Genomic DNA, 18,737 nt, shown 5'->3' on the forward strand with positions numbered 1-18,737 from the left:
TTTGTTCATTCAGATTTTTCGTGGTTCCCAGATTATTAAACAACAATTCTCTTACTTTTTCTCTTCCATACAAGAAAACCTGGGCATTTAACTTTTACAAGGTTTTTTAATGACAGTTGAACAAACGAAGTCCTATGTCTCCTTTACCCATTTTAAGTGGGTGTACACTACTATACTTTTTTTTTTTTTTTTCCCCCCAAAGAATGCGTTGCATTAATTAATTCTCAACTTTCAGTGTTGCAGTTTAAAAAAAGCTATTTCTATTTAACGCCATTAAAGCTTCTTTAAAATTACGCAAGCACTGATCACTAAGTTGCAGTATAAAACAACCTTAGTTTAGTGTCAGTAAGTGGCTGAACTGAAAGAATAAGTGGACACAGTTGCAAATTCTGGCAACGAGTCTGTTGTTGTTGCAAAATGACCTTAAGTCACATGGTGTTAGTGTTAATCGTTTCGTGAGCTGCATAATGGAAGATTTAAAAGACTGAGCAGGGTTTTCATTATTCGCCGTTGTGTTTGATGTGGGGCGAGTGCTACACAAGATGTGAAAGAAATGGCAAGAGGCTTACTAAGACAATGTTTTAAGAAAACTGCTTGGTCAACGCCATAGGTAATGTTAAGAATTTTTTTTTTTTTTTTTTTTTTACGCTTTTTACTAAACGGAAGGAAACGTTAAGAGGGGAAACGTACATCATCATGGTATCAAGTTTTTATTGTAATTCTATATATAATAAGTTTATCATTTTACGTGGATATTTTAGGCGCAGTGTACCAATTTAATGTCTTAAGATCTCTGAGGACATGTTACGTCAGAGTACAAAAAAAATCAGAAGTCTCCATCCAAACTTTCCTTACATTGGATGCCTTTTTATCTTTAGGATGTTAGTGAAGCGAATACTGCATAACGTTAACTGAAGTTATTTAAATACCGTCGGACTGTTTTGACAAATGAACCTTACCTATACAATTCCTTAATTTTCACTTTGTGTGGAAGACATCTCATTTGGACGAATGTCGAATGAGTGGTAACCTCTCCACTCTGGCGTGTGGAGACGTCACGGTAAACTGAACTCATGTTCGTGGAAGCACTTCTGTACAATTACGGGTCTTGCAATACGGCACGTTATTCTGTTGGAGAACTCATTTGCAGTTGATACAAAGGGAAGCATATTGTGGGGGTGGCGTTTTATATTTATATATTATTTTTTTTGCTTATATTATTACTATAGTATTTATATTCTTAAAAATCCCACTTTGCATCTGACTTGTTATCTCACAGAAGAATTCCGGTCCTGTGGGAGTTCCTATATCACTCCTCCTTTGGATTTTTTTTTGCTGTGTGTTCAGAAATAACCAGACACTATTTGCATTAAGTTAGATACAATTTGTTTATTATACATAATTACAAATAAAAGATCAAGCAATTCATTACACATTATTCACTTCATATATAGGTACATAGCATGGATTACGTTTCTGGTCATTAGGCTCTCCTATCATCATCTTCTTAATATTCGGCAACTAACACATTCCTACGATCAGTTTCACCTAACTCTTTCTTTAATACAATTGACATTTTTTTTTATTTATTAATCATACTTATCTAGCACAATCCTACATTCTTCTTCATGGTTAACACAATTCTTCTTCTGGAATTTAATGTCCACTTTACACATTATTCTATTCTATTCTCACCCACATTAAAATTACATGTTAATGAAATATACATTGGTTTATTTATTTCTTCATCCTCTCAGGTAAACTTCAGCATTTAGCGACTAATTTCTCTACTTCAGTAATATTATATAAGTAACATACCACTGTACCTGCTTTATAGGTTAACCCGTCCAACATTATTAACTTCCTTCCATTAATTAATTAGCAAATAAACCATAACTATAATCAATCCTTCGTTAAACTAATTCTACAATATTTCTTTGGTTCTCTATACAACATGCATTTAATTAACTATATGTTTCCCTAAATCTCACTTAATATTTATCTAATCTTCCCTGCAGTCCTTTGCAATTACGTAGGGGTATATACGTTGTTTAATCACTTACTTCTGGGGATTTGAATCCTACCGCTAATACAATGTTTGGCCTGTGACTTTCCGCTCTGCATCGGGGTCCACCATTGGTTTGGAAACGCTCTTCTCCGATTCCGGACTGCTTACTTCTGCCAGGGACATTATTCGCTTTGCCGATCATTCCTGGTATCATATGCTTCCTTGCTGTGCCGGATCATTCAGTAGGAGTCGCTTCTCATTACTTTATTTCTTTCTGTAGGCTACAGGACGGTTCAGTGTTCTTCCATAAGCATTATCTCGCTGTCCTCCTTCTAAAAATATCTCTCGGTGGGTGGACGCTCTCAGACTTCTATGTTCCATCTCGCGAAAGTTTCCTTTACAGTAACTTAGCTATTCTTTACTAACACTATCAGAACTTAGTTAACTGATTCTACTGGTGGATTACTTCCGGAGACTGTTTCCCGAGCCTACCTTCGAAATACTTTCATCGCCCTCCGAAAAAACTTTATCATCTCCAAAAAAACTTTATCGCCCTCTTATTCGCGCGCTCTTCCCCTTTTATTTCCCAAAATTTCGTAACGCCCCTCCTTTCCTCAACCAGTCATTTCTATCGGACCTTCATCATCTCCATTCTCATTTGCCTATTCCACATGACAGGACGGTCGAGCTCCTTCCGGTGTAGAAAGAACTTCCGTTTTCCAGAGAATTCTCGATCCTTCTAGAAATGACCAGAAATTTCTGGAGCTCGGAACCCATCCGGAAAACATCTGCGTCCATTTACTTGATTCGTCTCGCCACGCCCGCTCTGTTTGCAGTAAACAAAAACGCCCCCCGCTGGTACCCCCATAGTCATCTCTGGACCAACCCGTCCCTTGCCATTCTATCAGTTGACCCCCACTGTTCCGTCTTGCTATCTTCGCTTGCTGATTCAGGTGTGGGCACTGATTCAAAACTCTTTCTAATGTTTATTTCCACGGTATATTTGCTTTTTCATTAACTATAGACTCCACTTAATTAAATTCCATTAGCGTGAGATCCACTATCTTAAACAATATTTGTGACTTTAAGTGTTTTCTTGTAAGATTTACAATATCACTCTATCTAGCATTCTATCATTAATTATATAGACATTTAATTTAATTTGTAAGACTTTGTGTCTTACAATATGGTCAGAAACAATTTACAGATAATCTGACTATTCGCATGCTGCTATTATGGTGAAAAGGGCATGGATTCGTTATGCTTTCGCCATACTCTGGTTTTTCCATCAACGTGAACCAGAATTCAGTATTAAGAGGCCAACTCTTAGGCAGAAAAATCTGCGGGGAAATCATTGTCCACAGATTTTCCCCACAGTGAAGCATGGCAATAAGTTTTCTGTATTGATACAAGAAGGTCCGGTAATTTCGTTCTATTGGCGAATTTTAGTTCTCCAGCAGGATTGAAACGCGATGGGATGTGCTAGGAACACATATTTTCTATAGGATCAGCAAAGCGTTTAGAAAGGGGAACGTTTTTGTAATTACGAGCTACAGCTATTGTGCAGTTACCACGAGGCCCTTAATGATACTGGATACATTTCCACAAAGCGAAACAGTAGCTCTAAGAAACACCATTAAAGTCTGCTATGAGATGGATCGATGAAAGTTTTCCCTTTCTAAAAATCTAAAAGAAATTCGTTTAGTTAAAACAGGGGTCTCGATTTCCAGTTCGTTTTGTGCAAGATAAATATCGTATGAAATGCGGTCCGTTTTAGTGGACCATGAATTTTTAATTTAAATGCTTCAGTCCTCGCTAAGGTGCGTTTACACCTAGAACATGTTCAGGAACAAATAACAAGCGGATAACTGCGTAAGTGGCAAGCCTCACTCTTGACCTAGATAACCTCGAACCGAATCTTTTCTCCGCTTCTTTATAAGACCCTGCTCTTAGCAGATTTGTAGCTAAATCCTAAAGGTAAAAAACTTAAATACCAACAGGGGTCCTAGAACTCCCGGGGTCCAGTGAAGTTAATGAAAGCTGGTATTGCTTTATTTGTGAAAAGCAAGAGATGCACGATATGATCCAATGCATGTCATGCCATAAATGGGTACATGAAGAATACTCTGGAGTTAAAAAGAGCACAAAAGATGTGGTATTGCTTTGTGTGTAAGCCCATTTAACAATCAGGTATGTTCTATTTTTTAAGAGTTGGCTACTGTGTGTCTGCATTACATATTCCATTGTGTATAAAAAGCAGTATTTTATGATTTTAGAACAATCCAATCTCTGGTCCAATCTAAGGTACCTACTGGTCCAATCAAGGATTGAGGTTCCTACAGTAGACTACTTCTAAAATTTCAGAATATATTTATTTAAAATTGTTCTAATATCATTACGCATATGATTGATTACTATTCGATGAACGTATTTATGCTGGTTAACATGATAAATTTTCAAAGATACCGACAGGGGTACTAGAACTCCGGATCAAATTTTTACCAACGTGTTTCGAAATAATTAGCTTCCAAAGTTAGGGGTTCCAATTCAGGCAACCTTCCCCTACAAATATACATTCCCTGGGACAGCAATATGCCAGGACAAATCAGTTGCAATCATATAATGTTAAAATATGAGTGGGGCAATTCGGGAGCTATTAAATATGTGCAAGGTGGAAATATCGTGTTAATGTATTTGTAGTTTGCCAATTTGCTTCTGATATTCGATCCTTTTGAAGTATGCCTTCCATTAATGTGTCCATGGAGTATACAGTATTGCATATTGGTGGCAGATACATCGTCTGCCTCGGGCATGTGCGAGTAGGGCTGGGGGTCATGAATATTAAATTAGGCAGCTACTGCATGTACTTTGTGTGTAATATGAATTCACCACGTATTTAATTAAGCAGAATGGCACAAGTGATTTTCTAAGTAAAGGAAAACATCTATTATTATTAGACCCATTTATTTTAAATTTCGTTATTAAATTTGGGCCTATTAAAATATATATTAGAACTCACAATGAATTTATGTTACGAAATTCGGTTAAATTCAAGGTTACGAATACTCATCAATAATAAAAATAATCATAACTTAATATCCAAAAGACATATCGCATTATAGCAATATTAATTAGTAAAATTTTACTCAATGTTCTGTCTTTGTAGCCGAGCGTTCCACGTGATCGCTAAATATGGTAAAGTTCTTGTAAACTCCTCTAACTCTATATAACCACCCGGAATATGAAGTTTGGCGTCTTTGAGGCTTGTGACGTGCATGTTACTAACGAAGTCTCCCACTTATTTGATCGTTTGAACGGCCCTTTCTATACGTAAACCGCCGCACACATTTGACCATCAACAAGCTCTATCAAAGTGCTCTTGGTGTTATCGCTCCTTTACAAAATACAATTGATAGCATTCAGAAATCTTCATCCCTTATACGGTATTTTGCTTGTTGACCTTGCCATTCTTGTCAAAATGAGCATCATCCTGTTTGGCAAGAAATAATATTTTGTCTTCAAATACGAGTATGTTTATTATGGCTTGACAGTATCGAAATCTGTTACCATAATTTGCAGATTTTAAGTCTGAACGAGTAAGAGTTTCTGTGGAAACAAAGATTGTGTGGCGCGAAATTCTCTTGACTCTTATCCTTCTGACGTTTGTTACTGTCGACAACTTTCCTGTGTACTTTTTGGATTTTTTTTTTGCATTGCTGAAATTATTCCATTGTTCTAATTGGAGCCTGACGATATTTTCTTCGTGTTCCTCCCTTGCTTATAATGTGGTCCTCAAAGCTCCAAAAGGTTCTGTTGCAACGAGCAAGCCCTTGTGAGTTTGAAACTCTGGGTTAAGAGGTTGGAATACCGGTCAAAAAATTACAAACTCGCTTAATCTCATGTGAATATAACTTATACAATTGCTAAACAGCAATAGTATAAGTTGTAATTTATAGTAAGTTGGTTTACTCTTTTAAACAATCTTATTAGATTGAATTCGAAACGATTTAAATTTTTTTTGCTTTATTTTTATGAATTGTGTGTATTTCTTAGGAAATTTCCTGTTTTCAAATTAAAAATTCAATTCCTAAAGTAGTAATTACAGCCCTTTTGCTTGAGACCGATTAATTTGGCCACGATGTAAAAGACTATACAGGAGTCGAGTCTAAGCTTTTTTCTTAACGATGCAGAAGTGGTTTTTAGATGATGTGCTGGCCACCATATGCAGAAAACATCTTTAGCGGCAAGTAATTAGTATTAGTATGGAAATAAGCAGGGCTCATGTAACATCGGCTTGAAAGAAATAAGTTCTCACTCTTCATAAGTTATTCCAACTTAATAATCTTCATTTAGTTAACCTGAGAGCAAAACGAAGCAGGTGGTTGTAATGACTATTAATGAAGACCCTGGCCTCTGTGATACTATTGTAAGCTATTTACTTGTATTTATTAGTTAGTAGTTTGATGACAGCGTAAAATAAATAACCTAAAAGAGAAATGGACAGCCCAGTGTTTTCACAGTTAATGCATTAAGTACTTACTGATGGCTGAGTATACTCCAATGTGTTATTTACCATTAGCACTCATACGTTGGTGATTTCTCCATGCAACCAGAATCCCGTGAAGGCTCCAAGAGCCCTCACCTCAAGTACAATATAACATCAGTTGCACTTGGGGTGTGGGAATGAAGAATGAACACAGCGTTCCTTCCACTTGTGTTGCGCATCTGACATTCTCCCGATCCCATTACTTATGTATTTCTAACTCCTCGCATCTTTAGTGCTTTTACGACCTCCTTTTCTGGTACTATAGAAGAGCCTCATCTTTGCCATCCATCTTCTCTGATATGTTATATTCACTGTCATTGCCACTATAGTCTTATTATGGTATTCTGTTTTAATAAGAGAAGGAAATGCATTGAGTGCATTCGAAATATAAAGGAATTAATTTATTTTATTACTCTACAAGCCACCGTAAAAATTCCTACAGTATATTCAAATTAGAACTCGCTGGATATGGCTACTTATCAACCTTCAAAGTACTGAGCGGTGATTATATGGTTTTTAATTGCCTATCATTTGGAATGCTATTGAATGCGAGAACTTTTAGACCGCAAAGAATCTGTCTGGTGTCTTTTCTACTCTTATGGAAATGACAAAGACACTCGGTGCCTAGCTTCAGTGGCGCCACTTGATCCTCACTGTTGAAGGTGTACACCAACTGAAAATCCCTTCACGGTATGTTTAAAATTTATGGGAAATTGTTTCCTTTCCACATCGCTTCCATATTGCTCCAGGGCTGCTAAGACCCAACCGGCGTTGGGTCTTAGAGAGACGTGTAATCATGAGAGACGCGTAATCACACGTATCATGAGAGATGTGTAATCACCGGGACGCCTCTCATCCCTTCATAAACACGCGTTTTTAAAGCTCGTTCCGATGCGCGTTACTTTACGATTAGTCTGCGCGTGTAGCACAGTGGTATAATCACCGTCCTCCCCACACAGGGTGGAAAAGGCCCGGGTTCGAATCCTGTCGATGACGCGAGGAACTTTAGTGGGCTTTTTTCACTCCGTGGCTGAGTTAGTCGGTCTCAGGAGTAGATAGCAAGGGTTTTTCCTCATAAACTGGGATTTTTCGTCCAGCAAAATAGACAAATCGACCATAGAACACACGCAATTAACAGACAGAAGACACACAGCAGAGAAGATGAACTTAATTATTCGGGTGGCCTAATATAATAATAGTTTTTTTTACTGAGCAGTTTGTACAGAGACGAACAAAACTGTATATTTTGGTGAAATGTAAATTTTCTTAATGTACGAAATAAAATGCATATTCAGTATTGTGAATTGTCGTACAAAAATCTGGTATTCATATCCGAGAATCGCACAATAGGGGCATATAACAACTTTTACTGTTTAAATACCATCAACATACATAGCAAATAACAAAAATAAGAAATGGGCCAAAGGCGTGATATAACACTTTCAAAAATGGCTTATTGTTAGTGAGAAAAAAAAATCTGTGGTTAAAATAGGAAGAACTATGAAAGGCACACGATTATTCAACATCCAGGATTTTTTTATAAGACATGCTCGGAAGATGAGACACTTCTGGAAGAAGAAACTGTGGCAAAAAGAGGATAATATAAAACAGGGACACAGAGCTTTACTTGTGACATCTAATCATCCATCTACAGCCACTGGCTAAAAATTTACAAATCTCTATTCAATATCTAGTAAGGCCACCTTTTGCCCGAATCCGCACATGTTCTTTCTATTGTACTCACTGTATGAGGAAGTCTAATTCCAAGATTTAACCATTCTTCCATCAGGATATTTGTCAACTGCTGTGTTGTGATCAGCTGAGAACTGCGAAGTCAAACTGATATTTCCAACACATCCCAGGTATTCTCTGTTGGATTCAGATCTGAAGAATTAGGCGGTTAGAGTAGATCTTGGAAAGCTTTGTAATGTTGCTCGAACCATTCAGACACAATTTTTTCGCGGTGGTAATTACGTAATTGAAAGAATCCATCGCGATTCGGGTGAAAATAAAGCGCTGTAGAGTGAAGTCGATCCGAGAAGACAGAAATATATTCATTGTAGGTAACGAGACTTAATTTTTTTCGTATGACCGGACCCAGTCCATACCAACAGAACATCCAGAGTACCATGATACTACCTCCATCTGCTTGAGCAGCGGACACGAGACAGTCTGGATGCTTGCTTCATGGGCGTCACGCCACACTTTTATCGTACCATTGATGCAAAAAAGTGTTAACCAAAATTATCAGACTACATGATCCTTTTTCGTTGTTCCACAGTCCGGTCTTGGCCTGGCGGCACCATTCCAGTCGAATCTTTCGATCGTTTATAGAAAGAAATGACTTTCGTATAGGCACACGACTAGTAATGTCAGATTCGTTGACTCTCGGCATGTACTTTGGTTGGAAAAGGGCCTTTCTTTGGCTAAACTGAATTTTCAGTCGATTTGACCATTTTGCACACTGGACCTGCTCTTCTGATGCACAATTTGCTTTAAATTCCCTCGGTCTCTTTCTTGGAGTACCGATTTTCTGCCGTATTTCTTCCTTTTAGAGCTGCGTTTTCCTTTCATCTTCCATCATTGTGTACTTTTGAGATGGTTGCTTTCAACACACCAGTGATTTCTTATGTTTTCTCAATAGTGGCTTTTTCTAAACGTTCTCCAACGATAACGCTTGTCTGACAATCGGAAAAATCAACTGTCTTCCTAAGATCGGATCGACTAAGAAATCCCAGCAAAGCGTACAGTATTCGATACTAAGTGATTTGTAATCATACCATGTGATGACAACTTACATTTGCATATCGTGCGTTTTATTATCTGTTGATACCAATTGTAAATGGGTTCTAATTTTTCGGCTAGTGAGTGTACTACTGATTGATAATAATCAGTCCTCAGTAGTAGGTTGGGATACGTTTGACGTAGGCCGAGACCAACCTACATCTGCTCGAACAATGGGAAAAAAAGTTATTGCTAAAATAGTAATAACTTTATACTTAATGAGCACAAACAAACAAATGAGCAAAACACTATAACACAACAAATTGTTAAAAAATACTATTATCAATTCGAATTACAGAAGTTTTCTTCAGAATTTGCAATATTTCCAAATGACTGTATTGCACAACCACGTGTAATAACGAAAGTACATAACAAGACTGTAACACTGATTTCTAAACGCAATCGATGACTTTCTTCACCTGAAATTCAAAGTGAATTCAATTGGAAAAAAGAAACTCTCAATATCTGCATTCACTCTAAAACTTCTTAAAAGAAACGTCTTTCTTTTTGAAAGAAACGGTTGGCTTGTGCTAAAGGCCCTCAACATTGGACAATTGAAGAGTTGAAAAACGTACTGTGGACGGATGAATCCAAATTTGAAATTTCTTGGATCCAAGCGTAGAGTTTATGTGAGATGATCAACTAAATCAAAAATGGTGTCACATTGTTAAGGGCCTACAGTCAAGCACGGTGGCGGTTCCATCACGATCTGGGGTTGCTTCTGTTTTTCTGGAGTAGATGACATCGTCAGAATTGAAGGAATTTTAAGAAAAGAAGGCTGTTAAAATCGGCTTATAGGAGATACCCTGGAGACCGCAAACAAAACAAACAAACACACACCTTGTAAAAAAAACATTCTTGAACATAATGCAATATCCTCTGGACCTTGACTTTTTGGAAGAAATTTTATATTACAAGACAATGACCCAAAGCACAGCTCTAAGTTGTGCAAGGACTTTCTAGCAACTAAATAACAGTAAGGGGGAAGGTATTGAAATTATGGTGCAGCCATCCCAATCACCTAACTTAAACCCAATAGTGCTTTTATGGGATCATCAACACAGTCAAGTCCGTGAAATCTGCTCGTCTTCAAAAACGTTATGGGAAACCTTGAAGATTGCTTGGAATAATATTAGTCAAGACACTATAATATTAATGCCACGTGTACGTAAGGCAGTGATAATATCTCGTGGAGCATATTTTGATGGAAAATCAGTATAGTTGTTAATATTAGTCATTTTAACTTATAGGGAGGAAGAGTACATTGATGGTTGGTGTGCGTTTTAAGCACCAAAGCAACTAAGACGATGAGGATCGGTATATGATGTCCTCATGGCTTTAGCAGCGTTGGCATACAATTTAAAACGACAATCAACCAGTCGTATGAATGTTTAATGTACAATCTTTATGCTTTATTAAGAAACGTTTATATGAAGTGCTTTCTTGTACTGCGACGTGGCTCTAGACAGCTATTATTGCTCCCCCCTACACTATAATGCATCATAAAAGGGCTATGTGACGTCACTCCTAAACCTGCATATATACTGTGGCACACAGTTCATTTTTTATCCTCCGGTGTTCAGAGTTTTGAAGTTGTTATTGTGTTCTCTTTGACGTGTGGTGGGTTATCACAATGAACAGACTGGTGAGTGATTTTAAGAATTTATAACTGTCTCGATGTTCTGTTGAATATCTTAATCGTGTGCAAATACTAAATGAATCGTTTAGGTGATCCCGATTGGATAGTATATGTTTTTTTATTGCCACACATGTCCGGTACAGCAATTATCAATAGATTTATCCCAATTGATAGTTGCAAGTGTATGCTTTAGAACAAATTATTCGGCCTGTGGTTAATGAGTTTTGTTTAAGTTTTGAAGTAATATACTTTTTGGAGTACTTTAGCTAACCTGATAAATGAAAAGCAACGAAATTGCCTTTACATAAGAAGCTGATAATTGCAAATTACTCTTAGGGTTTAATTTGCATTGCAATCTATAGGATCTTGTAAGAATTATTGGTTACGCTACAATTAATTCGATTGTTGTTGATCTTTCCCTTCCTTCTAAGAGAACTAAACTGTAATGGTGTCCTATCTGTTATAAAACTTCTAACAGAGACCACTGCACTTCTATGACCTGCATTCAGTAGTCCCACGGCCAACTCTCAATCCTCAAGTACTTGTGGTAGCTTAAGCGATCATCGTACTTGGGGTTAATCGCGTGGCTAGCTGTAAAGAGCATAAATGGAGAACCGAAATAAAACGGTTACTTTCCTCGCAGCGAATAAAATAACCGCAAAGCAAAAGGAGAGTGCAGTTTGGGCATTTTAATTTAACAAAACCCTTTCTTTTTAAAATTTTTCCGTGGAGAATTGTAGTACAAAAGTTTTATGGTGTAATTTGAAATTCATGGGGAGGGGGGAGCGGAGGTTAAGCTTCGCCCAGTTGTAGCGAAGTTCGCTTCTAAAAAAATTCAGAAATGGAAGCTTATTTTGAGATTAAGCGGGACCATAATCCAGTTCGCGGATGGCTGTCACTTGAATGACTGTTTTACAGTAAATGGCTTCTATACATTCTGCTTCCCCTCCCTGGAGTTACGGTTCTTCTCCCAAGATTCGTGGAATGCCAGCGAAAAGTATTCCTCCTACGTATGTATAGGAACCATAGACTACGAGGGTTAGTTTTGCTGTCCTCAACGCTGCACCCTTAGTTGGAAGGAAACGACTGAGCATGGTAACCTGCTGCTTTGCCAACTGACCAATTTCCTAGTAGTACGCAGTACTAAACTAATCGGCCTATAATAGCAAGCATTCTGCCATCGAAACCAGGACTGAGCATCTGTCCATTCCTGAGACCAGCCAAATCGACCAATTTTTTTCTGAAAAATTGGTTTTAAATAGTAATTTTGTCTATAACATTCAAGACAACTCTCCTGTATCCGTTTCCAGCTCTTATCTAAAGAACCGTATTACTGCATTCCTCATGTAGTGTGACACGATCCTTATTTTTTAATTTAGTTCACTACTACTATATATTAATCTCTTATTTGAAAGAGAATCGCTGAAAACTTCCAGAATACTAAGTGAAGGTAGCGATATCAATGTACGAACCATCAATGATTGTCTTCTTTGGTTTTTTGGAAACGAGTCGGATGGGTTTTTTTTCATGCGAGAGACGAAATTTCGGACTTCGTTCTTTGAGAGGGTAATAAATTTAGTTTATTTAACCTGTCGTGACCTCGCTTTGCTGAAAAGTAAACTTCGAGTTAATAACCGAAAAAAAGGCGAACGTTAGCTTAACTGTCCTATCAGCATTTCAACCAACATTCGTTGTGCTTTAATTCGGGAATTGTCCAGTTCCTTTTTTCTCTATAAATCACGAATGGAGTTTTGTATTACTTTCGTATCAAAACTAGCCAGTCTTTCTGACCCTCACTTCCAAAAGTGCCTGAGGACATTTGACACTGCCGTCTCTGCTCGGTACTTATTCACTCCTCGTCAACATAGGACCTTAACGTCACGAGGAACGACTTCAATTGTAGTCTATTCTCTCCACGTACGCATGTCTACACAAAGAAACCTATCGATAAAACACGATCCGATCCTAGCTGAATAAACGTATTCCTCTACTAGACAAATAAGTAAAACTTCTTGAGCCTGTCAGTCTGATTTGAGCCTGTCACTATATAAATTTTAAATTCAAATCACATCGTTGGAGAACTCTGCCTAAATTGTTTTCTTTGATGCTTTTCTTGCAGCAGCTGATTCTGCTGGTGCTGGCGATGCTCGAAGTTACCAAAGCAGATCCCTACAGACAACGCCCACCATACTTCGCAGTAATGCACTACAATGGTCATTACTATGGCAACCATTTTGCCCATCCAGATGGCGACAGAATTACAGGATACTACGAACATATTGAGGACGATCCGGTGGGCTCGTATTACGGAGGATATCGGAGAGATGAACTGTTCCCCCATCTAGTAGTCTCACACCATGCAAGATATCGCCGGTCTCCCACTTCTCGTAGCCTTGGGACACATTCAGTGAAACTTCTTGCAGCGAAGAAAGCAATTTTGTTTATGAAGAAGATCCTTCGCTGAGATGGAAGGAATATTTTTAAAGTTTCATTTAAAACAATGTCGGTGACTTTTTTTTTTTAATGACTATAGTTCTTTTGTAAAGACTTAAATAAACTACGTTTGTCTTACTCTATTTAATAAATATTCGAATTATCCATACCTAACGAAATTAAGCCTAATGGTAAAACAATTGAATCTAAAAGTTGGACAAGTTTGGTAAAAAGCTACTTAATGCAGCAGTAAGAGTTCATGGAAAATACTCCAGTACCTAAAATGAGTTTCCTTGAAACAATAAATTAGTTTAGGGAAGTCCCTAATCTTCTTGGTGAAGGATTTCTGTTTATTTCGCTGAGGTCTTTACCCTTGTAGGCTGAATTAAAACTCGATTAAATCGTGGGGAAAATAGAATGTCTCTAGCTGAACTTTGACAATAATTCTGTTTGGCCAAGCTTTTCGCTGGAAGATGCTAGATTCCGTATAATTCGTTGTCCCCCCCCCTCCCTCCCAATTACGAAGAGCTGCAGAGATTTCGTGGTTCTAAGCCCTCAATTATCATGTGGCTACTAATAATTCAGTTTGACATTTTGGTCTGTATTGACTGAATATAACGAAACTTAGTTGTTTCAATAGCCCGAAACAATTTCATAACGGATTGAAGTTATTCCTATAGTTTTATAACCGGGATTTCAACAAATTTTTATCGTACTAATTTTCTAGAGCTGGGTGATAAAATAATACTGTAACGAAGTTCATGGACTGGATGGAAAGCTCCACACGAGCTATCGTGTGGTAAAATTTATCGTCCTGTATTTAAACTTCAGCCACTGTTAGAATACGCAGTGACAAGCGCGTAAGAATGTTAGTTTCAAGGAATTAGTGGGGCTTTCAGGCGGAATTTAACTGGAGGGTTACTAGAACTACCTACCCCTGATACTAAGAGTTCAAGATTAATGAACCCTGAGCCACACTAACAGTGATTTAATTACTTCCACTGTGATAACGCCGAAAAAGATCCTGTCATTTGAAAGGATCCAAAAGTATTGACGTATGCTTTGCTTTCCCTCTTCTAGGAAGAGTTGGTGATTTAAAAGCTCGAGAGCATGAAACTTCCAACAGGTGGGAGACTCGTGGCTAGTTGCTTAGGTTAGCAAACAGTCCAGTGAGCTGGGAAAGCTCCTTTAATTCTGATTCAATCTTTGGTTAACCTTTAGAATGAGGCGCAATTCCATGAAGTATGGTTCTGCCCACCAGTTGCTTACATAGACTGCTAATCGCTACGATTTTGCGTTACAGAGAAGTCGTTTTCTCAAACGACTACACCCCGCAAGAATACTATCAGGCCCGTAAACTCACTATGGTTTTAGTAGAATCAAGATTTCGATTCTCTTCGCACCCAGTTAAAAGTTATGTTAGTTTACGCCCCTGATTCGAGCGAAGAACGGTTTGGTGATCTTTTGTGTACAATATTATCTACGGCTGCACTCTTTTGCTCGAATTAGTGGTGTTACTTTTTTTTTGACTAAACGAGAATGGAAGCTATTAAAAACCCACTTTTCTATAACCTTTCACGAATAAAGCGAAAATATTACTCGCAAGAATAGATTTTGCGAATCGGCGGCGGAGCTAGACCTCCCCACCATTTGTACTCCAAAAGATGCAGGGGATTGAGCCTCCCATTCTAAATTTAACCCAAACTTGATTCGACATGTTGATCGATCTTTCAGACAGGCTTAAACTGGAATGGCCTATTCTAAGTTGCATTCTAGCGGCGATTGCCATTTAAAATTAATGGAATACGAAACCAACTAAGTTTCCACAACACAATCCATGCGCATGGCGTTAAATTTAAGTTCATTACTATGTATGAATGAGACTGCTCTACTTGTACAACCGTTCCATTGCATAAACTTCAGTGATATGTACCGAACTCGTATGGTTGAGCGGACCTTGGAATTGTCCACACTTCGGGCGCTTTTTATAGTTATAAAAAGAAAAGCAAAGAATACTAAGTTTGTGTACAAAGACAGTACCTGGTAGAGTTACAGTACAGGCAAACTTATTTTCTCCTTCTAAAATAGTGTGTAGTCTCTGAAAGAGAAAAGCCCAGTGTCAGCTGTCTTACATGACAACTGAATGGAAGAGTGTTTTTGTTTATAAGCTGCAGTCTTAAAGTTTGTTCGTACACGAAGCTAGGCCACTATCTTGGATTGGCTTCACTCCATGGCTAATCTTCAAAAATTGCAATATCTATGACCCGAGTTCTTGGTTGTGGAAGCACGGTACGCATTTATGGCTCAGATTTCCAACGTGTACATCCAATTCGTACGGAAAGTGGGTTGCCAGACCTGGGTGGTTTGACTGTATTAGTCAAAATGTGCACTAAATATTTGCATTCACTCTCAAATGTAGCGACTGAGATTGTAGAAAGAAGACACGTACCTCGACGGTGACCTATACAACTACCATCCGGGTCTTTTGGAAAACTGCGCGTAAGAGCTGAAGTTATTGGCAACTAAAGGTTAAATTGCTCAGCCCGAGTGGTCAGGAGAAAGAGTGCAGCAGCACCCGCTCTTTGAGTAGAACGGGGTTCAAGTCCATTACTGCTAAGTGCGGCCGACCAGCGTGGCAGATTATGGTCCATTTCCCTTAACATGAATTGTTGAGGAGGCTTGCATCCTGCAGTGGTTGATAATGGCTGCAATTAACCCTTTAGAGGTTAATTGCAACAAAGAAAAGATAGTACGAATGAAACACGTGATATTTTGTACAGAGCGAGCCTAGTCGGCGCACTCAGTTTCTGAGAAAGCATAGAAACTATTTTTAATTAACAAAACAAAAATTATGCCCATGTAGGGAAGTGCGCTAACTTTCGTATAAAAAGTCCTTTAACTTCGAGGGACGTGAAAGAGCCATCCTACATGGAAAAAGTTATTTTCGGATCACTTGCAAGCCTCGTGCATTCTTTTGTGGGGTGGAGGAATCATTCCAGAACTCGTTTAACGCATTTATCTTCTGTTAGCTGAAATTTATTTTCGGCGAATAAGAGAGATGATCATCAAAGGTATTGCTTGTTGATAAAATATGGTCTGTTTACTACATCTGTGAACAATTAGGCCTTACTTGTTCCTCGGGACCTTTCCTGGAAGCCTATTTTTTTTTTTTCTGTACCTCTTCGAAGTAAAACTTTTCCGAGAAAAGAACACGTATCGAGAGCAACTAGCTCTCGCTTGCCTGACCTTTTAACAAGCGTGCTCTGTATGCATGTGTTGCTTTACCTAAAAACACCCTCTGGGGGCATGTTTTGTGAAGATGCACCATCACTGTTCGCTACTTTTAGAGGACTGCGGGGCTCTTAAGAAATGTTTTCTCACGAGGAACCTTTACTACATTAGTATTTTTAAAGAACGGCCATGGGCGTACCGTGTTTATTATCGTAGCAAGAGAACAGCGCGTGCATTTAAACTTCACCGAACAGCCACATCGATACAGGTCACGTTCTCTTTCCAACACTGAACCGCCTAAGAGAAACTTTTATAAGTGGACGTAAGAAAATTTGTGCGTCTGAAAACGCAGTAAAATCTAAGTTTCATAATGCAATATAGACATAAGACACCCTCCTTTCAAAGCTGGTAAACAATTTTTTTCCTTATTTCAATGAAATCCTCTTTCATTTTTGTTAGAAAGAAGGGATTTATATGCTGTTCAAGTTGCGAAAGAAAATGATCCAAGTCGTGGTTTTTTGGCCGAAGTGTTTTCCAAAGAGGAACTTATAATATTGCGCTTTACTCTACTGAGAAAAGTTCGGAGTCTGTATGGATACCACTAGCACTAACTGCACGTGACTATCAGTGTGGATCTTCGTATCAGAAGACGAGATTCTAAGGGCCAAAAACTGGTTTGTTAATTCAATGTTTTAAGCGAGGCGAAAAGTCTTTCATCGTCACAGGGGATGCGTTCCCCTGTCACGAGTGCTGCCACACCTATTCTAAAATTTAGGGACGTTCTCATTCTTCAGAATTTCAAAGCGTCGCTTAATTTCTTCATCAAATCGGTTCCCTGACAGCTTTTTTAAGATCCGAACACCTAAATCAGAAGGAGCACGATCAGAATTGTAATTGAACAGTAGAAACATCCCTAACGTTGTAACCACAGCCGTGTGCAGGTCGTAGTATTTGAACTGTTTCTTGACCATCACTTTTGGAACATCTTTTGTCACGCAAAAATCGAATAATTTTGTCGCCTTCATTTATACGTTTCAAACAGGGTAGCCATCTTGGTTTAGCCACCTGTTGTCAACAATAGTCTTCCTTGTCCTACAACAAGGAAGCCGTTACATATGTCTTTGTTCGTGCGATATCACTAGTGTAGAAGACACTGCTTTTATGTTTGAAAGCGATCGCCTTATCTTAAAACGGTCCTCGCATTAGTAATCCCACATACTGAAATTACTTTGGTTGAACTAACCAGAAACATTAGTCCTGAAACTCGTATTATCGTTTTCAGTTCCGACTTCTAGCTTCATTAAGAAGAGGTGATTTTTCGCTAATGAGGAAAATTAACTGCCTTGTTAAATAGTTTTCCAATAAAGGCGATCGAATTCTGCTTCTAAATTTCCCTTTCCATAGTTATCCATCTGTGAACTTGACTGTAACCTTATGTTAAACAGAATCATTCAACCAAACTTTGCTGTTTTGCCTTATTAGGAGTCAAGGGAAAAAATTCTGTCCAAGGAGAATGGAAGAGACGAAGCTCGAGGTTTCGATCTCGACACTGCTCTGTTATATTTTCTGCAGCGAAACTTTTCAGTGCAGTCTGCTGGTCGTAAATGGACATCACTCGTAACTACACCCATTAAGGGAGTCTGTTGTAGGGAACCAGAGCTCGCGGTCTGACTACTTAAGCTCTACATCACCGAGAAAACTTAGGAACTATCCAATTAGAAGTTAATTAAATAAAGATCTCACTGCAGTGACCTTGTTGCTCCAAACTAGGGAACTTGGTCCTGTTCTTTACGATATCTTTGGTAGGAAATAAGTTAATTACATTATCTTTTGTAGTTAGAATTTTTACCCCATTAAGATATTTAACGAGGCTTCGAAGGAACGCTGATTCCATCATTCGTCATTCTACTCCTTGAATGTTCTTGAATTGCAGATTTTCAGGAAGGCCGTTAATCATCAATGACTTTAATTATATCCGAGAACTTGGATGAGAAAAACCTGTCTGAAAAACTTCCTGGAAGATGAATACGTCAGAGGAGGTCGGTTTTAATGGTGGGTGTGGTGAAATCCACACCATGACATTGATTTGTTTCTTA

At 38.3% G+C, this 18,737-nt stretch overlaps 1 protein-coding gene across 1 annotated transcript; it reads left to right on the forward strand.

Moving 5' to 3' along the window:
* Positions 1–10,936: 10,936 nt before the first annotated feature.
* Positions 10,937–13,441, forward strand: LOC150091462 (uncharacterized). Its single transcript, XM_090368515.1, has 2 exons — positions 10,937–10,983; positions 13,097–13,441. The coding sequence occupies exons 1-2, from the start codon at positions 10,972–10,974 to the stop codon at positions 13,439–13,441; spliced, it is 357 nt and encodes a 118-aa protein (XP_090224641.1). The 5' UTR covers positions 10,937–10,971.
* The last annotated feature ends 5,296 nt before the right edge of the window (positions 13,442–18,737 follow it).

The sequence above is a fragment of the Mastigoproctus giganteus genome, chromosome 1, assembly GCF_048544385.1.
Source record: "Mastigoproctus giganteus isolate SK-2022 chromosome 1, ASM4854438v1, whole genome shotgun sequence".
Lineage (NCBI taxonomy): Eukaryota > Metazoa > Arthropoda > Arachnida > Uropygi > Thelyphonidae > Mastigoproctus > Mastigoproctus giganteus.